Below are 27,766 nucleotides of genomic sequence, written 5' to 3'. Positions count from 1 at the left end.
CATCAGCCAATCAGTGTGCAGAACATAAGACCTCCTCCTGCAGAGTCAATACTTTAATTCAATTAAATACTTTGGTATCTCTGATAGGCCCGTGTGTTTTTCATAGAACAGACCAAAAATACACAGCAGAGCTAATTCACAATTTTCATGTTAGTGTTATTACATGCTGATTGCAAAGAGGGTAATTGTCTCACGAGGGAAGTGCCCGCAGGCTGCTGAGGAGGGGAGACTTAATCTCATTTGTTTGACTGCAGCCTAGACTCAGAGTCACGCCACAAAAACTAACATCCCATTCCTATCTGAGAGTGGTTGGATACTCCGCATTCAGCTACTTGATTGGACTTCCCTTTTGTGCTACTGAGTGAACATCCCTTCCCATCCCCACCTCTTTCCCTTTCTTTAAGAGCTTAAATTTTGCGTGAACATCCGTCAGCGAAGGCCGTGGCCTCCTTTAGCCGAGGATTACAGATTGAGGAAGGTTTAGTGGTTGATGCGTGTTGCACACTTCTCCTGCTGCCACAGTGCGAAACACACTTGTGTGTACACTGGCTGCGTCACTGGGACCTGTGCTGTGGAATGTTTGGTGAATGTTTGGTGAAGAATGGGAATGAATGGAGTAGCCAGGGGCCTTCACTCCCTGTCCTATGGCTAGTTCTTCTGGAGACACACATACAAACTGAGGTGGTGGTACAGGACAAGGTTTTTTAACTCTGCGTGGTAAAATACAATTCTGAAAATGGACATACTTCCTGGATTATGGTAGGGAGTTTGAGGTGTCTTCAGGATATTAAGTTTTGGTTTGAGACCAAGGCTGTGTGAGGGGCACATACACTGGGTAGAGGACATGAGCGGGAGGCAGGTGTGTAGCTAAATGAGTGGTACAGGAATTAACGTCAACTCAGCCATGGCACCGCTATCTCCAGGACTGAACGTCAACTTATCTCCAGGACTAAACCCCATCAACACCCCACCGATGACAGCTCCATCTCCAAGATCTCCAAGGCTGAGTCTCACCACCACCCCACCGATGGCAGCGATATTTCCAAGACTGAGCCTCACCTCTACTCCAGTGATGGCTACCTCGTCTACAGTGAAGAGTGGCTCTCCATCCTTTGCTTCCTTGTCTCCTGGACTGTTCTCCCCCTGTCTGTCCTCTCTGAGCGCAGAGAGAAGGACCTCCTCCCCCTTCAGCAGGTCCTCTAGCAGGTCTCCCACCCCGTCCATCATGACGTCCCCAAAGCTGTGGCAGAAAACCTCCATCTCCAGACTGGCAGAGGAGTTCTTCTGGATTGGTGGAAGCGTCGTAGCACAGCCCAAATGGAGAATGGGTCAATATGGTAAGCGACTGATGGAGATATGATATTTGACATATATTTTTTATCTTCCCTCGAATGACTTAATGGCTTACTATTTGGGGAGGATACAGAGCTGTAAGTCATTAGCCACTGAGTTTGAACAAAATGTACGAAACAAGGTAGCATATCCTATAACACCTGCTATTGCTCCCTAAACCCTGGATTTCCCACCACAATAGACTGAAAATGCAGGTAACATGTACACAGGTAACAGTGAGTAGATGATGGGTATATGGATCCAGACAATCCCTAGAGATTAGACTGAGTGATGCCGACTAGTGGGCATCACGTGTCTCTCTCTCTCTCTCTCTCTCTCTCTACCTCAGATTACAGAGGAAGGTTAACTGCTCTTGCCGTTCATGCTCAAAAATACAGTACAAACATGAATGCCATGCGAACATGTCATGGGACAGGGGGGGTCCTAAGAGAATGGGAGCCAGCTCAGTTAAGTCAGCTGTAGGTGGGTCTACAGTATGCACTACCAATGAGTCAGTATTAGAGCAGAATATTCTACACTGCAGATATTGCAAGGATTAAGTATCTATCTCAGCTGTACGACAAGAGACGTGTTTGATGTGCAAGGTGCACGTTGATAACATAAACAGCCCCTTAAATCCTGGCCCTGACGTTGTCAGCTAATCTAATAATCAACTGCTAGTTGGTAAATCTCTGCTTGAACCCTGCTATTCTCCTCAATTAATCTGAAAGGGATTATATACGTGGCTTCCCCAGCGCTGTGAAATAACATTTGTAAATTCACCTGCCGATTGAAAGATAATTCAGTATTGCAGGACATATGGGGCTACACATGCTCATGACACGTCTTACAATGCATCAGCATCTTCTCTTTGTTGCCCCAGTAAACAATTACTATATGGGCCCAAATAGATTAGCGTTCTGTGCAGGGGGTGTACTTGTACTTCAAGCTGCCTCACACTACAGAAACAGGATCTGGGCTCCTACTCCTATGAGCCGTTCTGGCTCGCACAGGCCTAGGCTCGTGCAAGGCTATTTACTTACTCGATATGGGCCCAAATGCTATAATGTTAGGGTACACAAGTACAGTACATGGACAGGGCACCCTGTACCGTGTGAGCACAGAGGCCATCTGATGTTGACCCAGTGTGTGTGTGCCTTCCTCCCTGTGGCCTGTCTTGCAGTGGAGAGGTGTATGTGCACCATGCAGACTGGCACCCAGATGACCAAACTGAAAGGGAAGAAGAAGGGCCTGGTCAGGTTCTTCTACCTGGATGAACACAAGTCCTGCATCCGCTGGAGGCCCTCCAGGAAGCACGATAAAGCTAAAAGTGAGTCAGGCAGGGAATGTTTCAGATGGGGTTTCATACGGGCACTGTGAGGAATACTGTAGTATTTTTACTTGGTCTACGTTCAACAGTTTTACCAGCCCTATTCCATTAGATATTTGAACATAATGTACAAACGCGCGTACCGCGTGTGTGTATTGCCGCCTGGTAACTCATCTGAAATAGCTATGAGATTTCTGAAAAATGAACAGGTTACTTGATTGACTGCTGGAGGACATTCTGATTCATTTTCACGTTGATTCTATCCCAGTAACCATTGACTCCATCCACGAGGTGTGTGAGGGCAAGAAGTCTGAGATCTTCCAGCGCTACGCAGACAGTTGCTTCGACCCCAACTGCTGCTTCAGTATTTACCATGGCGACCACGTGGAGTCTCTTGACCTGGTCTCCACTAACGGAGACGAGGCCCGTACCTGGATTACTGGCCTGAAATACCTCATGGCTGGCATCAGTGACGAGGACAGTCTGGCAAAGAGACAACGCAAAAGGGACCAATATCCTTTACTCTGTCACTATGGAGCATATCACTCATAGGGCCTTATGACCCAATTATGGAAGTAGAACATAGGCCATCCTGCAACACCATAGAATACATCCATTTGACTAACATAATAAGACCTGAATATCATCAGCCTGTGGGCATTTGATTCAATTAGGATATGATACTTTCCAACGTTTGTGTAAAATCACGTGTAGCAACACATGTAATCCCAGGGGATGTCTTGTCACATAGGATGCATTTTGATGCACACTGAAAGAAATGTCATTGGTCACTGGTCTCAGTGTCTCATCCTTAACTCTTATTTCACATGGTTACAGCAGACCTTCTCAGAGGCAGACAAAAACGGGGACGGCAATTTGAGCCTGGGAGAGGTTCTTCAGTTACTCCACAAACTCAACGTGAACCTGCCCAGGCAGAAAGTCAGGGAGATGTTTAAGGTGAGATCCATATTCAGATGTTCATAAACCTGGGGATGAACACACCAAGAACATTTTGATGTACTTGTATCTCAATGTTTCTCATTACACACTAGAATGCAATAACAAGTAATTGTCATCTTTTAAAAGTAGTTTTACAGAAGGTCATTATATGTATCATGTGGAAACCAAGTATCAACTATAAACTACTTTGCAAGAGCTTGCATTTCAGGTGTCCTTACATGGTTTGGCACACAATGTATAGTGTTGTATATACTGTAGCTATCCCATAGTTCTGTTGGAAAGGTGAGAGAACTTAACCCTAGCCTACTTTAGAAGCCAGCAATAGGGTTTCACTCTGACAAGACTCTTCCAGAGGGGTTTAGGGGTCAAAGATCATGGCCTGATCTCCAATCCTAGCTTAGGATGTGTTGTCTTGTCTCAGGATTTCCTAGCCGTACCTTGAGAGAGTGCAGGTTGGTCGCTGTACGTGAGAAGCTCGCTGCAGGAAGACCAGGCCATATGGTCACCGTTGAACAGAACAGATGGCTACGGTTGTATTAGCCTACTGTATGTGTTCACACTGCTCCAGTAATTCATACTAAGGCACATCGCATTACCTGTCTTCCATCTTTTTTAACCCCACATGTCAGACACAGTTTTGTTTTGTGGCAGTGCAAGAAGGATTTGTTCTGTGTCTTTTTCTCAATCTTTTTAAATTTTTTAATTTGACCCACTTTTCTCGCCAATTTCGTTGTAATCCAATTGTTAGTAGTTACTATCTTGTCTCATCGCTACAGCTCCCGTATGGGCTCGGGAGAGACGAAGGTCGAAAGCCATGCGTCCTCCGAAACACAACCCAACCAGGCCGCACTGCTTCTTAACACAGCGCGCATCCAACCCGGAAGCCAGCCGCGCATCCAACCCGTAAGCCAGCCGAGGAAACACTGTGCACCTGGCGACCTGGTTAGTGTGCACTGCGCCCGGCCTGCCACAGGAGTCGCTAGTGCGCGATGAGACAGGGATATCCCTACCGGCCAAACCCTGCCTAACCCAGACGACGCTAGGCCAATTGTGCGTCGCCTCACGGACCTCCCGGTCACGGCCGGCTGCGACAGAGCCTGGGCGCGAACCCAGAGTCTCTGGCTTTATCACAATTTTTATCTTTATCTCAAAAAGTGGCTTGGAAATAAAATGACATTCCTGAAGGGGGCAAGTAATTATACTGAACAAAAATATAAATGCAAGATGTAAAGGGTTGGTCCCTGAAATACACACAAAAAGCTTATTTCTCTCAAATTGTGTGCAGAAAATGTGTTTAAATCCCTGTTAGTGAGCATTTCTCCTTTGCCAAGATAATCCATCCACCTGACAGGTGTGACATATCAAGAAGCTGATTAATCAGCACGATCATTACACAGGTGTTCCTTGTGCTGGGAGTGTGCAATTGGCTTGCTGACTGCAGGAATGTCCACCAGAGCTTTTTCCAGATAATTGAATGATAATTCCTCTACCACAAGCAAACTCCAATGTCGTTTTAGAGAAATTGGCGGAACGTCCAACCGGCCTCACAACCGCAGGCCATGTGTGACCACTAACTGTCTGAAACCGTCTCAGGCATGCTGGAAAAGTATGCTCTTTACAGATGAATCCCGGTTTCAACTGTACTGGGCAGATGGCAGTTGTGGGCAACTCCAGTCCTTGGGGGCCTGATTTTTGTCACACTTTTTCTCCATTCACAGCTGATTAATCAAATTGCATTCTAAACTGAAGATCATGATTTGGTGATTATTGGAATCAGGTGTGTTAGCTGGGACAAAACTGTGACACCAATCAGGCTCCTGATGACTGGAAATGCCCACCCCTGGTGTATGGTGTTGTGTGGGCAAGCGGTTTGCTGGTGTCAATGTTGTGAACAGAATGCCCCATGATTCCGGTGGGGTCATGGGGCATGGGCAGGCATAAGCTACGGGCATAAGCTACTGACAATGAATGGCAATTTGATGGCACCGAGATACCGTGACGGGATCCCATTGTCCCATTTGTCATGCCCATTGTCCCATTGTCATGCCATTCATCTGCTGCCATCCCATCATGTTTCAGCATGATAATGATAGCTAATAACTTTGTCATCTGTCTAAAGTAAATTTGACAACATGATAATCATGGCACAGTTGATTCCTACTAAATATTTGTCTACTTTAGCAATGTCATTATATTTCCAGGCCACTATAGTGTAATTTAGACTAAACAGTCATTAGGCCCGGTTCAGAATGAGTGGGCATCACTGGACTTTGGGCACCAACATGGCTGTGGCGTCTGTATAACGTTCATAACAATGGCAATGACGCAACAGAGTGACGGTGGTACAACCCATGGAAACAACAGAGTGACCCATGGATATAGCACCAAAAATGCTTCTGATATTGTTACAACCTTTCTTGGGGCTGTATAGAACCCTATTTTAATGGTTCTTTATAGAACCTTTATGGAGAATGGTTCTATAAAAGCCCTTTCTTAATCTCGAAGGTTCTACAAAGAGCCTTTTGAAGAATCATATAGGCAGAGATGGGCAGTATTTTCTGAACTGCAAAGAACCATTGAAGGGTTCAAAGGTTATTTGAGTCATTATGGTTTCACATAGAACCATCACCCTTCTCAAATAACCCTTGAGGAACTCTCTTTTCTAAGTGGCTAACCCTCACCCTAACCTTAACTAGAACCCTACATATTTTCTTTCCATCCTCAGAAAGCAGACACAGATGACAACCAGGGTTCGTTAGCTTTTGAAGAATTCTGTACCTTCTATAAGATGATGTCTACACGCAGAGGCCTCTATCTCATCATGCTCTCCTACAGTAATAACAAAGAGTTCATGGACCTAAATGACCTGGTCCGTTTCATGGAAAATGAACAGAAGGTAAAACTGAATGTAAAGCAGAATATAACGTTTCAACAACAACAACAAATATTCTGCATATTTGCTCATTTTTCATCACAATGTTTCTGTTTGGTAGATGGCGGGTGTAACCAGAGAATATTGTCTGGAGATAGTGAGCCAGTTTGAGCCATGTTCTCAAAACCTACAGAATATGGTTCTGGGCATCGATGGTAAGGATTTTACATGATTTTGAAGCAGTTTTCATGACACAAGCGCCTGTAACTAAAGTATCGCAGCCCACAGAAATAGCCACATACACATGAACAGACATGGTGTATCTCCAAGTACAGTAACAGTATGTCAATCAAAGAAAAGTCACATATCCTGTTTCTTACCTCAGGTTTCACCAATTACATGCGAAGTCCAGCAGGAGACATCTTTAAACCAGACCACCATCGTGTGCACCAGGACATGACTCAGCCCCTGTGTAACTACTTCATAGCCTCGTCCCACAACACCTACCTGACAGGGGACCAGCTTCTGTCTGAGTCCAGGGTAGACATGTACGCCTATGTGCTCCAGGCTGGCTGTCGCTGTGTGGAAGGTAAGCTTAGTAGACACTATAATGGCCGTTCAACTGCCTCCCTACTCAAAACATTGCAGTGCTGTACTCCAGCTTAAGTGTTATGCCAGAGAAGCCGGTGTTTGCTGATTTGTTTAAGAGACTTTATAGCCATTTACACAGATGATTCAAAAGATCCAAGGACAGGACGTACTGGGTCAGGATTTGTAGTGCAGGAACATGGGGTGGCAGTCAGGAAACGTATTACAGATCATCTGGCTGTATATACGGCAGAGCTGATGGCCATTCTGTTGGCCTTGCAGAGGGTGAAGGAAGTCTAACCAGACAGAGTAGTTGTTGCTCTGATTCATGTGCAGTGTTGATGAGTCTACAGTCCTTTAGCTCACGTAGCAGACAAGACCTGCTTGATAAGATGCTACAAACCCATGGCAGGATTAGACAGATGGGTATACAGATAAGATTTACTTGAGTCCCTGTCCATGTGGGGGTGGAGGGGAACGAGACAACTGATATAATGGCTAAACAAGCACTTAGTAGTGGGAATGTTGATGTTGTAGTTTTAATGAGCAAGGCAGAGGCAAAAAGCCTGATATGGACAGTGATGGTGCAGAGATAGCAGGAGCAGTGGAATAGAGATACTAAGGGCAGGCATTTATTTCAAGTACAGAGGAAAGTTGGGGAGGACGGCAGGAAGGGACATAAGAGAGGAGGCTATTTTTACAAGATTAAGGGTGGGACACAGCCAGTTGTATAAGACCTTAAATGTGATAGGAAAGCATCCAACAGGAAAGTGTGATTATTGACAGGAAACAGAGACCGTGGAGCATGTATTGCTACAGTGTGGGGAGTATCAGAGGGAAAGAGAGAGGCTGACATCTAGTATGAGGAAGAATGAGATACAGGAAATTATTTTAAAGAGTATATTGAGTAGAACGTCATTAGATATAGTCTCAAATATGTCGATATATTTTTTAAGAGCAACATGGCTGGGAGGTAGGATTTCGATTATCCCTATCGCTGGCCCATACTCCAGTACAGTAGGTGGCGGTAATGCACCATAACTTTGGATGCCAACCGCCGATAAAACCCCATCAAAGAAAGCCGGTGTTTGGAGGATATATTGGCACTGTTGTTGTTAGGCCTGAGATGAGGGCATTATTACTTTTGTACAACGGGTTACCAACATATTCAAATAGTGATTGACATATGTTTCAATAAAAACGTTATTTTGATGAATTTATTCATACTATTTCATCCTTCCACAAGTTTTTGTCCCGACACAAAGCTATGGTTGCTTCCCAAGCCGCCTGGTCGTTCGTTCTTTCTGGCATCATTCTTATCCCTTGCTTGCCAGCTAGCCAACTTTGGCTAACACAGTCACGTCAAACAGTGTATCCAGAATATCAGCAAAGTAGCTGCATTTACGTTTGTTAAAGCTGTTTTCTAGTGATTGTTGGGGGGATACATCCATAGCAATGAACTAATTATGTGCGATTTCGCATGGCATTGAACATTTTCTCTGCCGCCAGGCCACTGTTCAAATGAGACAGCCAACTACACAGCTAACACAATCACTTTAAACTGAAAATGGAATGACAGCAAACTAGCTGCATTTCATCTCGTTTTACCTGTTTTCTATTGACATTTCTTTGTAAAAAATGATGCCAGCCGATTTATGATTTCGACTGGCTGAGAAATGCTGCCTGCCTGTGTGTCGCATCCCGACTCCCGACAGGTTCATTACCATAGGACAGCTGGAAATCGAATTTCAATATCTTGAAACAATGTTGCAAATGTCGGAGAGACAGACAGCAAGGTTTATACAAATCTCCGCTTTTGAAAATGAAATCAAATGATAGTCTAAAAGAAATGGGATATAATGTCTACATGCTTTTTATAGTGGAGATCAAGTTTTTAAATTGCCTGGCTGGGCTGATGAGAGAGTGGATTGCGCAGTGAGATGGGACATAGTAGATAGGCATTTAACGTCATAGCTTTAGCTAGCGGTAACTTGTGGAATAGACACTGGCTGGAATGCAGTTTTAACCCGTTAGCATCCAGGATTAGACCCACCATATACCATGGGTTTGACGAAACATTTATTTTTACTGATCTAATTACATTGTTAATCAGTTTATAATAGCAATCAGGCACCTCAGGGGTTTGTGGTATATGGCCAATATTCCACAGCTAAAGGCTGTTCTTAGACACGTGGTATATTGGCCATATTTTTTATTGAACCTTTATTTAACTAGGCTAGTCAGTTAAGAACATCTTATTTACAATGACAGCCTAGGAACAATGGGATAACTGCCTTGTTCAGGGGCAGAACAACAGATTTTTACCTTGTCAGCTAAGGGATTCGATCTACCAACCTTTCGGTTCCTGGCCCAACGCTCTAACCACTAGGCTACTTGCCACCCCATATACCCCACCGCCTCGGGCCTTATTGCTTAAATAGACACTGGCTGGAATGCGGTTTTAACCAATCAGAATCCAGGATTAGACTCACCCGTTGTATAACAGTATTTACCATCCTCGTCACTCACTCACTCACTGTGTCTGTCAGTGGACTGCTGGGATGGACCAGACGGGGAGCCTATCGTCCATCATGGCTACACCCTGACATCCAAGATCCTCTTCAAAGACGTCATTGAAACCGTTAACAAATATGCCTTCACAAAGAATCAGTGAGTACCTTTATTTTGTCACCATGTCCTGCCCAGGTATAAATAGCAATAGAAAACCATTCATGGGCAACACACATTCCAATATGTTGTGCCGTACATCCTCAGGTACCCGGTGATCCTATCCATAGAGAACCATTGCACAGTGCCCCAGCAGAAGAAGATGGCTGAGTATCTGTTGGAGGTGCTCCAGGATAAGGTGGACCTTTCTACGGTCAACATGAATGAATTCAGAAAGTTGCCCTCCCCAGAGCTCCTGAAAGGGAAAGTTCTAGTCAAGGTAAAGCCATATTTCTTTATCAATGTACTGCGCAACCAATAGTAGCAGTCAGTCATTTCCATAGCGGCGATGTCCAAATCATAAAACTCTAAAACGACATTACAGAACACTTTCCGTGAAAGAAAGGTAATGTAGTAAACAGACTGGTTGTTATTCCACAGGGAAAGAAGCTTCCAGCGAACATTGATGGTGATGCAGAGGAGGGGGATGTGTCGGATGAAGACAGTGAGGAAGAGGAGGATGAAGATGACACCCAGATAAACACAGATGTAAGGACATTACTACCGTTTAGCTAAAATAGACTGAGGGTAAAATATCAATGTATTGAGTAAAACTATCCCAGGACATTTGTAGTGTTCCTAAAAGCCCCTGTAGGTGGCATAATACTCCAAATGTGAGACATCAATGAACGTCTCATTACTGTAAGCCTAGTGCACTTATTCTTTGTCTGAAAACTACTTCAATTAATGGCTGTTTTACAGTGGATGTTATGTGAATTTCATGTGTTTCAGTTTACCTAGATGCAAATATCTGATTGCTGTACTTTGTTGTTGTTGCTGACTTCAGAGAACAATGAAAAGCACACCACGTGATGTTATCAGGTGCTCTGTCATGAGAAGAATGCCAAGGCCCTTAGGAATTCCATCAGACAGTGAGATAGCTAGGTGGCTGATTGATTGTGTCTGCAGGGAGTCTAGAGTCTTGAATATGTTTGACTATTCAAGGGGAACGCTGCTGGCACTGCAGATGAATCCAAACCCAAGAAACGCAGGTCTATTATGGGCAGCTTCAGACGCAAGGTCAGCCTATTCTCTCTCGTACAACTCCCTCCCTCCCTTCCTCCTTACCCGGCCTTCGCTTCACCGCGCTTTCCAATCATGTTTATGCAAATGAACTTCACTCTTCCTCTTCACCATTCCCTCCACCATGCAAATGACTCTTACCTCACCAGCACAAATGCAAATCACAAACTCCCTTCACCACCCCCCTTTGCCAACACTAGCGTGTGAAAATAGTCGTTATCGCCATAGGCCTGCATCAGCTTTTCTGTGTGACTTTCCTGACAGCGCAGTGTATTGCTTTGAGAGACATTTTCTACAGCTCTAACATGCTCTTGTTACAGTAGAAATGCCCCCATCTGGATTAAATGCTGACTGTTCATTTCTTGTGCTTAGAGGAAAAAGAAGAAGAAAAAGAAGCTAATGCTCAATTTAGACCATGCAGACCAAGAGAACCCCATCATGAGAGACAAAACACAAATTGTGTACCACAACAAGTAAAGCCAATCAAACATGACTGTTATACTGTTACCATTTACTTGAACTTTGAAACGTTGACCCATGCATCCAATTATCTCTGGCCCTCCCCTATTCACCCTCAGGAAAGGGAAGACGATGAGGTTATCCCGAGCCCTGTCTGACCTCGTCAAGTACACCAAGTCTGTCCGGGTCCATGACATTGAAACACAAGGTGGGGAGTAGTGTCTATAATCAAACAAAATCATTTCGGCTTTACTCAACAATGGCACAAGATCTTTCAGCATGGGAGTCATTCTATCTCTTGGTTGTCAGTGTGTCTGAACCTATGTGTTTTCTGGTCGGCAGCTTATATGACCAGTTGGCAAGTGTCTTCCCTCAATGAAAGCATTGTGAACCAGATCATGGCTCTGAAGCCAGCTCAGTTGGTGCGATTAAACCAGAGACAGCTACTGCGTGTTTACCCCTCCAACTACCGTGTGGACTCTAGCAACTTCAACCCACAGCCCTTTTGGAACGCAGGATGCCATATGGGTAAAATACCCTGCTCATGCAATACCTTTAAGTGTGCTTTGCTTTGCTTACAGAGAAAAACAAGACAGTCTAGAGGCAAATATCTAGACTTCAGTCTGGTTCAGAACAGTGGTCGTACTCTAAAATGTGTTTCTTATCTGGTCTTATCTTTTCAGTTGCACTGAATTACCAGACAGAGGGCCGCATGCTTGAACTGAACAGAGCCAAGTTCTCAACCAATGGCAACTGTGGATACTTACTGAAGCCCAGGTGCATGAACAAAGGTGGGTACTATTAGAAAACATGGGTAACTGTAGTTGAAGCCAAAATACAGACATGAGCAAACGGGTTATACAATTGAACACTATAAATGCACAGTAGTTGTTCCTCAGAATAAGAGTTTGCTGGCTGAATGTTGCCCTCTGTGTTGCCCAGGTTTCTTTAACCCTACGCTGGAGGACCCTCTGCCAGGACAGAGTAAGACTCAATTGGTACTGAAGATTATCAGTGGGCAGCAGCTTCCAAAACCCAAAGACTCGATGCTGGGGGATAGAGGGGAGGTGAGACATGTCAGACAACCTCAATTGACCTATTTTATGTGAGGAGACTACAAGGCTATTTGTCTTGTCACTCGTGCGTTGTATGTGAATGTGTCTTCTTTGTTGTTGTTGTAGATTATTGATCCTTTTGTAGAGGTGGAGATCATCGGTCTGCCTATTGATTGCTGTAAGCAGCAGACAAGGGTGGTGGATGACAATGGTGAGCATTGATCTTAAATCAACAGCTATTTAGTTTCCGTTTTTTTTTTTTTTTTTTAACAAGGTGCTCATTTGACTATACATTTTGATATTCTGTTAAACGTCTGTTGAATGAAAAGCACTAAAAGGTTGTGGAAATGCAATGGAAGTTAATAGTCTCCTTCCTTCTCTGGTGCCATTGTAGGCTTCAATCCCATGTGGGAGGAGAGCTTGGTCTTCACCCTCCACATGACCCAGATTGCACTGGTGCGTTTCCAGGTGTGGGACCATGATCCAATAGGACAAAACTTCATTGGGCAGAGGACCATAGCATTCGTCAGCATGATGCCAGGTAAGGTAGCTGGAGGGATTAACCAGGTCTCTACTTCATCAGACAGAAGACATTTGGATCGTCAACATAACAAGTGCACCATTATCATGGATTGCTCTACGAAAATGAAATGCATGTGATTTTGGGATTAATGTGATACATGGTTCATTTGACCTTATCATCTTTTAAAAACATGTTTAAGGTTATCGCCATGTCTATCTCGAGGGCATGGAGGAGGCCTCCATCTTTGTTCATGTGGCTGTAAATGACATCACAGGAAAGGTAGGCCTAAGCACTGGGTTGAGTTTTGCTTTACCTGCATTGCTGTCGTTGAAGACTAAGGCTTGGATTTTCTTAACAGCGATGAAAGCTTGTCTTGTTTTCTGTCACATAGGTTAAGCCAAGTAATGCTGTGAAGGGTTTTTTGAAAAAAGCTACGAAGAAAGGGTCGGCCAAGGAGCCAAAGGCGGTCTCCATGCACCTCTCCACTTACTCATCAGAGGACGTCCGTCAGCGCTACCGCAAGGACCTGGACTCCTACTCCCAGGAGAGCAGCGGGAACGGCAGCATGTTACTGACGCCTGCGGTCATAGACTACCTCCATAGAGGGACTCAGAGTGAACCACTGAAGCGAGCTCACACGGTGCAAATCCTGGAGGAGGAAATCCAGGGTGCTTCTCTGAAGGAGGAGAAAAAGGAGGGGAAAAGGAAGGGCATCCTTGTCCGCATGTCCTCCACCTTCTCCAACTCTGGGGCGTCCATCCCGTGCATCACAGCAACAAGCCCAGATCTGGAGGACGTGTTTCAGTCGTCTCAGCCACAGAGTCCAGAATCAGAGAGCCAAACGCAGTCGTTTCAGGCAGCCTGGCCAGATCTGGAAGACCAGGTTCAATCTTTCCATGCACACTGGCCGGGCCAGGACAACTCGGGTCGGTCATTTGAGCCAGACCCACCTGAGATTGAGGACACAGCAGGAGAACCACTGACAAAGCTTAACAGTAAGCCTGCACTCCAAACTGTATCAAAACATCTGAATCAGCCCCAACCCCAGCTCCATCCGCAGCCCCAGTCCCTACCCCAGGCCCAGCCCCAGTCTCATCCTGAGGTCATTCTCCGGAACCGACACCCACCATCCTCCCCTGTCAGAGTTAGACGGACCCTGGAGACCCCAGCCAGCCAACGCCCCTCCAACACATCACAGACAAAGGTCCGCTCTCGCAGTGTTCCACGAAAGCAGCATACCTCCCCCATCACCCCGGTAGTTAACCGCAGGGCTGCTGTGCACTGGCAGCCTCAGACTCCTTCCCCTCCCCCCCAGAACCATTGCCGCTATGGCCACCAGCCTATACCCAACGGCCTCTACCTTTCTGACAGTGACTCCAGCAGTGGTGGCAGTATAGACAGTCTACGTCTGGAGCTCCTGCCCTCGCGCGTGCCAGTCAGTGGGCAGAGGGAAGTGGGCACCCTGCAGAGAGAGATGAATGCCCTCTTTGACCAAAAGATGAAGGAGATTCGCTGTAAATCGCCACTCTTTTTTTACGGTAAATGTGACTCTTATTATACGATATCTTATTCTGTTATTATATCCCAGCTAGAGAGCATGGCGGTGGTGAAGATGTATTGTTTTCTGAGTCACAAAGTACGTGTACCTGTATGCTCAGATCATCGACATTACAAAATCAATGTTGATTGATGACCCTGGAATTATAGTAATGACAATTTTGTTTGCTGTGTTTTGTTTGCAGATTACTCTACGCTATAGTAACCAGACACTTACAAGGACCACAGCAGTGAGCAGCCAATTGGAATAAACATGGGAGTAGGATAAACACTTGTAAACATATAGCGTTACCTTGTATGTATCTAGATGTATGTACAAATGTCATCACATTTTGAGACTGAACAAGTTTATTTTGTATAAGGTAATCACTTACTTTTTATGTGGATATTGTAATTTTTGCATCATGATGCATCTTTTGTTAATACAACTGAATACCAAAGTGAATCGTTCTGAACGGAACAGAATGGAACATGCATTCATTACTAGACTGGTTTTATTGAAAGATATGCCGTAACTTTTACATCAACATCGTTCTATGACATAATGCTTTTTTTTTTTTTTAATGTGTTGAGTTCTATAATGACAAAACATGTTAAGTAAGTGAACTGACGGTTTTATAGGTTTGAAACTAATGTGCGAAATGTGTGCTGCCAATTGTACAAAAACAGTTCAGTATACTTGGTATCTATAATATGTAAATGTATAATCTACTTTAAAACAAATGTACTGCATCATTTCATTAATAACAGTAATATATTGCTCTCAGTATTTGTGCTGACCAAAAGTACTGAAATGTAAACTCTTTGAAAGTGATGATTTTTCCTAATTTACAAGATGACTTGACTTGGACCTTCATGTTTCGTTTCTATTTTTGCACCACTCTTAAATCTTTCTAAATGACTACACATGAACTTATTTGTAACAGTAGATATACATGTTGTTTTTCTCAATAAAATATCTTCAACATAATACTGTAGAATTATTATTCACAATGAAAGCATTGTGAACCAGATCATGGCTCTGAAGCCAGCTCAGTTGGTGCGATTAAACCAGAGACAGCTACTGCGTGTTTACCCCTCCAACTACCGTGTGGACTCTAGCAACTTCAACCCACAGCCCTTTTGGAACGCAGGATGCCATATGGGTAAAATACCCTGCTCATGCAATACCTTTAAGTGTGCTTTGCTTTGCTTACAGAGAAAAACAAGACAGTCTAGAGGCAAATATCTAGACTTCAGTCTGGTTCAGAACAGTGGTCGTACTCTAAAATGTGTTTCTTATCTGGTCTTATCTTTTCAGTTGCACTGAATTACCAGACAGAGGGCCGCATGCTTGAACTGAACAGAGCCAAGTTCTCAACCAATGGCAACTGTGGATACTTACTGAAGCCCAGGTGCATGAACAAAGGTGGGTACTATTAGAAAACATGGGTAACTGTAGTTGAAGCCAAAATACAGACATGAGCAAACGGGTTATACAATTGAACACTATAAATGCACAGTAGTTGTTCCTCAGAATAAGAGTTTGCTGGCTGAATGTTGCCCTCTGTGTTGCCCAGGTTTCTTTAACCCTACGCTGGAGGACCCTCTGCCAGGACAGAGTAAGACTCAATTGGTACTGAAGATTATCAGTGGGCAGCAGCTTCCAAAACCCAAAGACTCGATGCTGGGGGATAGAGGGGAGGTGAGACATGTCAGACAACCTCAATTGACCTATTTTATGTGAGGAGACTACAAGGCTATTTGTCTTGTCACTCGTGCGTTGTATGTGAATGTGTCTTCTTTGTTGTTGTTGTAGATTATTGATCCTTTTGTAGAGGTGGAGATCATCGGTCTGCCTATTGATTGCTGTAAGCAGCAGACAAGGGTGGTGGATGACAACGGTGAGCATTGATCTTAAATCAACAGCTATTTAGTTTCCGTTTTTTTTTTTTTTAACAAGGTGCTCATTTGACTATACATTTTGATATTCTGTTAAACGTCTGTTGAATGAAAAGCACTAAAAGGTTGTGGAAATGCAATGGAAGTTAATAGTCTCCTTCCTTCTCTGGTGCCATTGTAGGCTTCAATCCCATGTGGGAGGAGAGCTTGGTCTTCACCCTCCACATGACCCAGATTGCACTGGTGCGTTTCCAGGTGTGGGACCATGATCCAATAGGACAAAACTTCATTGGGCAGAGGACCATAGCATTCGTCAGCATGATGCCAGGTAAGGTAGCTGGAGGGATTAACCAGGTCTCTACTTCATCAGACAGAAGACATTTGGATCGTCAACATAACAAGTGCACCATTATCATGGATTGCTCTACGAAAATGAAATGCATGTGATTTTGGGATTAATGTGATACATGGTTCATTTGACCTTATCATCTTTTAAAAACATGTTTAAGGTTATCGCCATGTCTATCTCGAGGGCATGGAGGAGGCCTCCATCTTTGTTCATGTGGCTGTAAATGACATCACAGGAAAGGTAGGCCTAAGCACTGGGTTGAGTTTTGCTTTACCTGCATTGCTGTCGTTGAAGACTAAGGCTTGGATTTTCTTAACAGCGATGAAAGCTTGTCTTGTTTTCTGTCACATAGGTTAAGCCAAGTAATGCTGTGAAGGGTTTTTTGAAAAAAGCTACGAAGAAAGGGTCGGCCAAGGAGCCAAAGGCGGTCTCCATGCACCTCTCCACTTACTCATCAGAGGACGTCCGTCAGCGCTACCGCAAGGACCTGGACTCCTACTCCCAGGAGAGCAGCGGGAACGGCAGCATGTTACTGACGCCTGCGGTCATAGACTACCTCCATAGAGGGACTCAGAGTGAACCACTGAAGCGAGCTCACACGGTGCAAATCCTGGAGGAGGAAATCCAGGGTGCTTCTCTGAAGGAGGAGAAAAAGGAGGGGAAAAGGAAGGGCATCCTTGTCCGCATGTCCTCCACCTTCTCCAACTCTGGGGCGTCCATCCCGTGCATCACAGCAACAAGCCCAGATCTGGAGGACGTGTTTCAGTCGTCTCAGCCACAGAGTCCAGAATCAGAGAGCCAAACGCAGTCGTTTCAGGCAGCCTGGCCAGATCTGGAAGACCAGGTTCAATCTTTCCATGCACACTGGCCGGGCCAGGACAACTCGGGTCGGTCATTTGAGCCAGACCCACCTGAGATTGAGGACACAGCAGGAGAACCACTGACAAAGCTTAACAGTAAGCCTGCACTCCAAACTGTATCAAAACATCTGAATCAGCCCCAACCCCAGCTCCATCCGCAGCCCCAGTCCCTACCCCAGGCCCAGCCCCAGTCTCATCCTGAGGTCATTCTCCGGAACCGACACCCACCATCCTCCCCTGTCAGAGTTAGACGGACCCTGGAGACCCCAGCCAGCCAACGCCCTCCAACACATCACAGACAAAGGTCCGCTCTCGCAGTGTTCCACGAAAGCAGCATACCTCCCCCATCACCCCGGTAGTTAACCGCAGGGCTGCTGTGCACTGGCAGCCTCAGACTCCTTCCCCTCCCCCCCAGAACCATTGCCGCTATGGCCACCAGCCTATACCCAACGGCCTCTACCTTTCTGACAGTGACTCCAGCAGTGGTGGCAGTATAGACAGTCTACGTCTGGAGCTCCTGCCCTCGCGCGTGCCAGTCAGTGGGCAGAGGGAAGTGGGCACCCTGCAGAGAGAGATGAATGCCCTCTTTGACCAAAAGATGAAGGAGATTCGCTGTAAATCGCCACTCTTTTTTTACGGTAAATGTGACTCTTATTATACGATATCTTATTCTGTTATTATATCCCAGCTAGAGAGCATGGCGGTGGTGAAGATGTATTGTTTTCTGAGTCACAAAGTACGTGTACCTGTATGCTCAGATCATCGACATTACAAAATCAATGTTGATTGATGACCCTGGAATTATAGTAATGACAATTTTGTTTGCTGTGTTTTATTTGCAGATTACTCTACGCTATAGTAACCAGACACTTACAAGGACCACAGCAGTGAGCAGCCAATTGGAATAAACATGGGAGTAGGATAAACACTTGTAAACATATAGCGTTACCTTGTATATATCTAGATGTATGTACAAATGTCATCACATTTTGAGACTGAACAAGTTTATTTTGTATAAGGTAATCACTTACTTTTTATGTGGATATTGTAATTTTTGCATCATGATGCATCTTTTGTTAATACAACTGAATACCAAAGTGAATCGTTCTGAACGGAACAGAATGGAACATGCATTCATTACTAGACTGGTTTTATTGAAAGATATGCCGTAACTTTTACATCAACATCGTTCTATGACATAATGCTTTTTTTTTTAATGTGTTGAGTTCTATAATGACAAAACATGTTAAGTAAGTGAACTGACGGTTTTATAGGTTTGAAACTAATGTGCGAAATGTGTGCTGCCAATTGTACAAAAACAGTTCAGTATACTTGGTATCTATAATATGTAAATGTATAATCTACTTTAAAACAAATGTACTGCATCATTTCATTAATAACAGTAATATATTGCTCTCAGTATTTGTGCTGACCAAAAGTACTGAAATGTAAACTCTTTGAAAGTGATGATTTTTCCTAATTTACAAGATGACTTGACTTGGACCTTCATGTTTCGTTTCTATTTTTGCACCACTCTTAAATCTTTCTAAATGACTACACATGAACTTATTTGTAACAGTAGATATACATGTTGTTTTTCTCAATAAAATATCTTCAACATAATACTGTAAAATTGTTAATTTACTCCACCTCTCCAGTACGCTATTTATTACTCTGTTAACTAACACATGTCATATAACAGCCTGGAAATAGTCTGCAAGCATATCTGATACATGGTGTTTCTTTGTGGATAAAAAAAAAGTATCTAGAACAAAACTCATGTCAAGACCTGCATAGTGAAAATTGCTTTGTTAGGCCATATATAATGGAGTATCTACTATCATTTCTACTCATGCTTTGTCTTTGTCTGCGGTTTCCTGGCTCCTCTTCTTGTTGGTGGCGGTGGTCCTCAAACGCTGACTCAGTTCATCAGACAACACTGTGCAATATGATTTCTGTGGGAAGCAAATTGGAGCGATATGTAGAGCAATCTTGACCAGGCAAATCTGCTTATCTATTCATATGGAATCCACCCCTCTTCATTAAAACCAGTGTTAGACCGTGTGTGAGTTTGTGCATATGTGTTGCTCACCCTCTGCTCCCTGGCATTGCTCCGGGACTTGGTGGTGAGCTCCAGGACAGCCAGCAGCACCCCTAGCCCCAGGCCCAGAGCAAGCACCAGGAACATGCCCTTCAGGCTGTGGGGCTGCAAGGGGGAGGCCTTGGCTGCGTCTGCCATGCAGCTGCTGGCCCACCACTTACTGCGCAGGTAAGCCAGCTCTCCTGCCTCACTCAGCTCCAGGATGGCCACACTGAGGTTCTTCAGCATGGGAGAGCCTGGATGACACAGACAGTACCATTTGCACATCAGCTGGCTTGTTAGAGAAAGTATTTGTGTTGCATGAGTACGGTGAGTGTAAGAACATTATCACGTATAAATAAAGTTCAGAGGTTCCAGTCAATGTGTTTTGCCGTATGATATCTCACTCCCTAGACATATGGCTCACCCAGGGTGCCTGCGATGCTGTACCCTCTCATGCCGATGACCTCATGGACACGGACCAGCTCACAGTGACGAGCCGCCACCAAGTCCAGTGACACAGACTCTCCAATGAAGGCAAAGTTGCCCTCCTTTGCCCGGCGAACACCCTCATCCATTGATGACACAAAACTCTTGGCTCTCTCCATGTGCTCGTAGATCCTGCGGTAGGTTGGGTTATTAGAGTTCTACACCAAGGAAAAGAAAAAACACGGACAGAGAGTAAGAGAGCGTCAGCGTGCCGCTGAGAGGACTGACAGAACGGAGACACTGACACGTGAGCCCAATCACTTGAGGGCAAAGAGCGAAGGGGAAAAGAAGGGGATACGAGGGGATGGGGTGTGGCAGGGTGCACTGGCCTCACCTTGAAGAAGGCAAGTGTGGAGGAGCCAGACAGGGTCCCATACTCAATCCCTTGCTGGTTGGCCAAGTCCTCAAACCCTTTCACCATCAGTTGATTGGAGTCTGAGCCCTGAAATGTGCTGAGGTTGGAGAAATAGCAGGCCAAGAGGACCAGACCAAACAACCACCAGGTGCAGCATATTATGCGTCCTGATAAAGCTTTGGGGTGTGGACCGGCACCTGAGAATAAGAAGAAGTAATACTAAATCAGAACACCAAACCACACAGACCATACACAGCTCTTGTGTTGTTGTTTTGGTGCAGGTACGCTATTGGTTGAAATGCCTGGTTAAATCCCTGTTAGTTACCCTGTAGAGTGAGGGCTCCAGCAGTGTACCACAAACTGTGGCTGAAAGTAAAGCTGTTTTCCTCAGTCTGGGGTTGACTCCACTCACATGGGCTGAGTCTGTGTTGGAAAATGTTTGTTGAACAGTTTTTAAATTATACTTGCAAAAGGTTCCAGCCAGACTCAGTACATGATAAATGTATTTTCTGATGAAACTTCCTCACAACATAATTCACCTGGCTACTACACAGATGGAGATAGCAGTGCCCAGGTACGCAGCGAGGATCCCCACCCAGGTCTCTACTGAGAAGGCGTTCAGGAAGTCAAAGATGCCAGCCTCTTCTGAGATGTCTTTCCTCAGGAGAATGCTGATGCCTGTCTGCATGAAGGGTTTGGTCATCCCCACAACCTTCTCCCGGGCAGCAGTGAGGGTCAGAGGAGCAATCGCCAGGTCTGCCTCCTACAGGGATAAGAATATAGATTTATATTTTACATTTGCTTTTTTAAATTTTAAATTTGAACCTTTATTTATACAGGTTTTTTCTCATTGAGATAACATCTCTTTTCCAAGAGAGACCTGGTCCAGCAGTAGAGGGAACAACGTTTCAGACAAAACCATTTACATACACTAACACAACATTAAACAAAACCATAAACACACATACAGTACAAAAAAACATTGCACATTAAAAACACAACCGTCTTGGCTAAAAACAGCTGTCCTAAAAACAATTACACTCTTCTACGATATATACATCGATCAAGTGTTTAAACTCCACCAACGAAACTAGATCATCACATTTTAAAATGTTCACATTCATGAGTAACTTCCCACATGGTTATGTTCACATTGGAATGGACAGTATCAATTGTAAGCAGAAATGGGAGCAGATGTTCCGCACTGTAATCACTAATCTATGAAAAAGTTTGCTTTGCTCACCTTTCTCACCACCTCTCCGATCATCCCGTTCCAGGCCCCAGTCTCATCCTGCCTGCCATAGGACCCATCTTTCACCAGGTGCACGTTGTACTTGAAGTCCAGTTTCTTGGCCAGTTCAGACAGCAGGTCCATGCAGTAACCTTCCATCTGAGAGCCTTTGGACATGGTGTATGGATCTTGCTGAAGGGTGAGGCACAGAAGAACGATTCTGACTTCTGAATCGTCATCAATCTTGTTTATACAGCAGCAAATTAGTTGAAATGGAGTAGAAAATGCTTGCAGTCAATACAGTATAGAGTGACAGAGACATGCGCCCTTTAATTACCTTTATTGTAGTGATTGTCAAGTCTGGTCGCATTGCTAAAGGAGAAATAGATATTAGCGAGATATAGAGGTTACCTTGATTCACCCGCATCCAAATCAAAGAGGAAGATAAACTACTTGAAGTTGCATTTGAACCTTGCCAATGACATTCTTAGGTGAATCACTTATGATTCACAGCATCTCCAACAGCGTCAGCATTGTGAGTGCTTTCTAAGTACATCAACACATCAATTGAATAAAGGCATATACACAGGAGGACAACAGCGTGCATGCTTACACACTGAACAGAGAGGGGAGAGGGCTCTGGCAGACCTTCTCCGTCGGCATTGAAGCATTGCCAAAGCATCTTTCCGGTCCCACTGGCTCGACATCCCTAATTCACAAATCTTTTTCTTTCATTTGGAGTGCAATTGGAGTGCCTTCCAAATGTAGCCGGCGGATTCAAAGAGCTCTTTGTGCTGTGGCCATCTTTAGCCCTTATACCATGAGTCGGTGACCCCTTTGCAGATAGTGAGAGGTAAACATGGGGGTGCATTGATGCCTTCTTAGTCATCACAACTGGTTTCCGGCATCCCAGAGAGCTGGCCACTCTCCTTTCCCACTTGAAAGTGTTCAAAACCGTTAAGATCTATTTACAGCCATATTCCAGTTTGTGAGTTATTTCAAGCCATGACAAAGACATGGCACTATGGGGTAGGACGGCAGTCAGAGTATCAAAAGCCTCGATTCAGGCTAAGGCCACAGGGCTCCCTCAAAACCATAGGGAGGTCCTGACACACATCAGCTCGTCCTATTCAAAATATGACACCCATACAAGCTCTTCAAGGGCCCTGTCACTTTTTGGCCACATTTGAACACAAGGCTCCTTGTTTGTTGCATTGAATTGATTTATTACCATTTTTGTGAGCATGTCAGCTGGCTCGCTTCTTTTTCTGTCAGAGTGGTGTGTGTATGCCAGACAGGATGCAGCCCCTCACTTTGATGCCATGCCCAGCTGACAGTCTCCTCATTCATAACTCGTCAAGCAGAGAGAACATGAGGAGTCTGGCACCAAAATAAGCATATACACTGCCACGCTGCCAACACAAGCGCATCGACTGGTCAAACGGCTAAAGAAAAACATCTACATTTTGTCATTTTACATTTTCTCATGTTTTCTCGGGAATTTAGTTTGAGCGGCAGTCTGTTTCTGTTATCATGCCAATCAGAGTTGGACTGAGCTGTGTTTCATAGATTTCAAATGAAATGGACGCCAGCTACCCAAGGGTCCCCGTCCACTGACTGATTTACGCAGATTTCAGTAAGTCACTAATTCAACAGATTTATAAAACCTATCTATAAACATTTTAATTGTTGGATAATAATAACAATCCAGCAGTAAATGTATAGGGCTGTTAGAAGGGCCCTCGACAGAATTTGAAATGGGTCCCCAAATTGCTATGTCTGCCCCTGATGCCAACTCCTTGTCACTCATTGTCATACCAAACAAATCCTCTATTTTATTCTCAAGCTCATTAGTGGTCATTAAACGAAAGAACGTTTAGAATTGAAGATTGCTTTGAGGCCCGATTGTTTGGCTTGACGATAACAGCATTTGGACCAGGTTATGGTGAATCTCATGCACGTCAAGATTCCTGTTTTACACAGTTTTGCTTGCTTTAGTGACCGACAAACAGACAAAGAATTAACTGGATTTATGAGCACAGTAAGATGTACATTAAACAGTGTATTACCCGCAGCACAGCTCCTTAGGGGCAGTAGAAGCACCATGGTGCACAGGATGACACCCAACAGCACCCTCATGGTTTCACCTCTGATCCTAATGATGTAGTGGTATCAACGTGATTTCACAAACTATTAAATTCAGAGAACAAAAGAAGCTAATGTCGTACTCAAATTGAACAGTGGACTAAAAATACAGTAGTTATGAAGCATGGATATATTACATCTATGACAATACACAAATGAAAGAGATCTTCCATACCTGATAAGATTGTTAGCTGTAAAGTGAGTCGGCTGTGTTGAGGCTTCCAGCTATAGACTGATCCTGATGAACGAGGGCAAATGATGATGAGAAATATTCATCCCAGCACAACAGAGCTGCTAAAACAGCCAATGGACTTTTTGTGGGTGGAGAATGAGTTTGTCCCCTGTGACTGTGTCACTTAACAATATGTTTGGAAGATTCAAATGCCTGTGTTTCTATAACTAATGGTACCTTCCCAATTGCTTGCTGGTTGGATGATCACCTCAGATTTACACCTTCTTACAGAGCAAGGCTATATATAGGCTATAAAACAGCTGGTGAGTAGAGTATGGATCTCGTTCCTGACACACACAAAAAAACAAAAAAATCTGACTACGAGGTATGAGATAGTAAGTCACAATTATGAGATATTAAGTCAAAATGATGAGATATTGTCACGTTCTGACCATAGTTCTTGGGTGTTTTCCTTGTTTTAGTGTTAGTCAGGACGTGAGCTGGGTGGGCATTCTATGTTGTGTGTCTAGTTTGTCTATTTCTATGTTTGGCCTGATATGGTTCTCAATCAGAGGCAGGTGTTAGTCATTGTCTCTGATTGAGAACCATATTTAGGTAGCCTGTTTTGTGGTGGGTTTTGTGGGTGGTTGTTTCCTGTCTTAGTGTTTTCTGCACCAGTTAGGACTGTTTTGGTTTATTGTTCTGTATTATGTTCATGTTTTTTTTTCTTATTAAAAAACATGAACTATAACCACGCTGCGTTTTGGTCCGCCTCTCCTTCCCAGGAAGAAAGCCGTTACAGAACCACCCTCCACAACAGGACCAAGTGGCGTGGTGAAAAGCAGCAACAGCAGGAGAGGCAACAGCAAGAGAGGCAACACTATTTGGAAAAATGGACTTGGAGGAGATCCTAGATGGGAAAGGACCCTGGGCACAGCCAGGAGATTATCACAGCCCTAAAGACGAGCTGGAGGCAGCGAAGGCGGAGAGGTGCTGGTATGAGGAGGCAGCACGGCGGCGTGGATGGAAGCCCGAGAGTCAGCCCCAAAAATGTATTGGGGGGGGCACACAGGAAGTGTGGCGAAGCCAGGTAGGAGACCTGCGCCAACTTCCTGTGCTTACCGGAGGGCGAGAGAGACCGGGCAGGCACCGTGTTATGCTGTGGAGTGCACGGTGTCCCCAGTGCGGGTGCATAGCCCGGTGCGGTACATACCAGCTCCTCGGATCGGCCGGGCTAGAGTGGGCATCGAGCCAGGTGCCATGAAGCCGGCTCTACACATCTGGTCTCCAGTGCATCTCCTTGGGCTGGCGTACATGGCACCAGCCTTGCGCATGGTGTCCCCGGTTCGCCTGCACAGCCCAGTGCGGGCTATTCCACCTTGCCGCACTGGCAAGGCGACCGGGAGCATTCAACCAGGTAAGGTTGGGCAGGCTCAGTGCTCAAGAGCTCCAGTGCGACTGCACGGTCCGGTCTATCCAGTACCACCTCCACGCATCAGCCCTCCGGTGGCAGCTCCCCGCACTCGCCCTGAGGTGCGTGTCCTCGGCCCAGTACCACCAGTGCCGGCACCTCGCACCAGGCCTACAGTGCGCCTCGTCTGTCCGGATCCGCCAGAGCCTCCCGGTCAGCCAGGCTCCGCCAGAGCCTCCCGGTCAGCCAGGATCCGCCAGAGCCTCCCGGTCAGCCAGGATCCGCCAGAGCCTCCCGGTCAGCCAGGATCCGCCAGAGCCTCCCGGTCAGCCAGGATCCGCCAGAGCCTCCCGGTCAGCCAGGATCCGCCAGAGCCTCCCGGTCAGCCAGCCTGAGCTACCTCAGTCCCGAGCTGCCCCTCGGTCCAGGGGAGCCCTTTGTTAGGGTTCCTAGGCCAAGGTTGGAGGTGAGGGTTGCCACTCAAAGGACGCTAAGGAGGTGGACTAGGACAATTATGGAGTGGGGTCCACGTCCAGAGCCGCCACCGCGGACAGATGCCCACCCAGACCCTCTATAGGTTTAGGTTGTGCGGTCGGAGTCCGCACCTTGGGGGGGGTACTGTCACATTCTGACCATAGTTCTTGGGTGTTTTCCTTGTTTTAGTGTTGGTCAGGACGTGAGCTGGGTGGGCATTCTATGTTGTATGTCTAGTTTGTCTATTTCTATGTTTGGCCTGATATGGTTCTCAATCAGAGGCAGGTGTTAGTCATTGTCTCTGATTGGGAACCATATTTAGGTAGCCTGTTGGGTTTTGTGGGTGGTTGTTTCCTGTCTTAGTGTTTTCTGCACCAGTTAGGACTTTCGGTTTATTGTTTTGTATTATGTTCATGTTTCATGTTCTTATTAAAAAAACATGAACTATAACCACGCTGCGTTTTGGTCCGCTTCTCCTTCCCAGGAAGAAAGCCGTTACAGATATAATGTCTTCAAAAAGTATTCAAACCCCTTGGCTTTTTCCACATTATGTTAAATTACAGCATTCTCAAATGGATTCAATTGTTTTTTTCCCCCTCATAAATCTATACCCTATAATGACAAAGTAAAAACAGGCTTTGAATTTTTAGCAAATGTATTAAATAATATTCCATTGACATAACAGCCTGATGGCCTCTGGCCTTGCGATAGAAGCTGTTTTTCAGTCTCTCGGTCCCAACTTTGATGCACCTGTACTGACCTCGCCTTCTGGATGGTAGCAGGACTGTTAAATGTCCAGGATCCAGACTTACTATCTCACAATTATGACTTAGTATCTCATTATGACTTATTTTATAATAATGACTTACTATCTCATAATCAGTGGTGGAAAAAGTACCCAATTGTCATACTTGAGTAAAAGTAAAGATGCATTAATAGAAAATGACTCAAGTGAAAGTCACTCAGTAAAATACTACTTGAGTAAAAGTCTAAAAGTATTGGGTTTTAAATGTACTTAAGTATCAAAATAAAACATTTAAGGTATGAATTGTTTCAAATTCCTTATGTGAAGCAAATATTTTTAATTTACGGATAGCCAGGGGCACACTCCAACACTCAGACATAATTTACAATTGAAGCATTTGTTTCGTGAGTCAGTGAGATCAGAGGCAGTAGGGATGACCAGGGATGTTCTCTTTAAGTGTGTGAATTGGACCATTTTCTTGTCCTGCTAAGCGTGCAAAATGTGACGAGTACTTTTGGGTGTCAGGGAAAATGTATGGAGTAAAAAGTAGGTAATTGTCTTTAGGAATGTAGTGAAGTACCAACTACCCGAGGCACTACCTGTTCACCCCGCTACCATCCAGAAGGTGATGTGCATCAAAGCTGGGATGGAGAGACTGAAAAACAGCTGTCGCAAGGCCATCAGACTGATAAACAGCCATCACTAGCACAGAGAGGCTGCTGCCTACATACAGACTTGAAATCATTGGCAACTTTAATAAATGGAACACTAGTCACTTTAATGCCACTTTAATGTTTACATATCTTGCATTACTCATCTCATATGTATATACTGTATTCTATTCTATCTATTGCATCTTAGCCTATGTCGCTCTGACATTGCTCATCCATACATTTATATTTATATATTCTTATTCCATTCCTTTACTTAGATTTGGCTGTATAAGGTAGTTGTGGTGGAATTGTTAGATATTACTTGTTAGATATTGCTGCATTGTCAGAACTGGAAGCACAAGCATTTCGCTACACTTGCAATAACATCTGCTAACCATGTTGATTTGATTTTAAGTTAAAGTAAAAGTTCTCAAACATATAAATAGTAAAGTAAAGTACAGATGCACCAAAAAACTACTTAAGTAGTGCTTTAAA

The 27,766-nt window shown here is 44.7% G+C and overlaps 2 protein-coding genes across 3 annotated transcripts; one reads left to right on the top strand and one right to left on the bottom strand.

The window, feature by feature from the left end:
- The first annotated feature begins 150 nt into the window (after nt 1–150).
- Nucleotides 151–18,450, top strand: LOC112255241 (1-phosphatidylinositol 4,5-bisphosphate phosphodiesterase eta-1-like). Its single transcript, XM_042325017.1, has 28 exons — nt 151–1,337; nt 2,516–2,662; nt 2,931–3,174; nt 3,490–3,619; nt 6,348–6,518; nt 6,616–6,709; nt 6,880–7,083; nt 9,632–9,752; nt 9,858–10,029; nt 10,191–10,298; nt 10,755–11,036; nt 11,205–11,305; nt 11,411–11,499; nt 11,634–11,819; nt 11,975–12,082; nt 12,234–12,358; nt 12,473–12,557; nt 12,741–12,887; nt 13,069–13,148; nt 13,261–14,407; nt 15,727–15,834; nt 15,986–16,110; nt 16,225–16,309; nt 16,489–16,635; nt 16,817–16,896; nt 17,009–17,500; nt 17,767–18,154; nt 18,359–18,450. Exons 1-28 carry the CDS (start codon nt 872–874, stop codon nt 18,373–18,375), a joined length of 5,649 nt encoding a protein of 1,882 aa, XP_042180951.1. The 5' UTR covers nt 151–871; the 3' UTR covers nt 18,376–18,450.
- A 234-nt stretch (nt 18,451–18,684) lies between these two features.
- On the bottom strand, nt 18,685–24,127 carry LOC112254305 (glutamate receptor U1-like). 2 transcript variants are annotated; one of them, XM_024426718.2, is made up of 10 exons: nt 23,992–24,127; nt 23,741–23,826; nt 22,009–22,043; nt 21,684–21,863; nt 20,980–21,203; nt 20,766–20,863; nt 20,420–20,637; nt 20,024–20,243; nt 19,609–19,853; nt 18,685–19,471 (listed from the first exon to the last, which is right to left on the bottom strand). In XM_024426718.2, the coding sequence occupies exons 2-10, from the start codon at nt 23,808–23,810 to the stop codon at nt 19,367–19,369; spliced, it is 1,395 nt and encodes a 464-aa protein (XP_024282486.1). In that variant the 5' UTR covers nt 23,811–23,826; nt 23,992–24,127; the 3' UTR covers nt 18,685–19,366. The 2 variants fall into 2 exon arrangements, with proteins under 2 accessions (XP_024282486.1, XP_024282485.1); XM_024426717.2 differs by having other exon boundaries at nt 23,741–23,861; nt 23,992–24,126.
- Between the last annotated feature and the right edge of the window lie 3,639 nt (nt 24,128–27,766).

The sequence above is a fragment of the Oncorhynchus tshawytscha genome, linkage group LG07 (genome assembly GCF_018296145.1).
Source record: "Oncorhynchus tshawytscha isolate Ot180627B linkage group LG07, Otsh_v2.0, whole genome shotgun sequence".
NCBI lineage: Eukaryota > Metazoa > Chordata > Actinopteri > Salmoniformes > Salmonidae > Oncorhynchus > Oncorhynchus tshawytscha.
The sequence above is the reverse complement of the archived record's forward strand: the minus strand, read 5'-3'. Positions and strand labels throughout refer to the sequence as shown.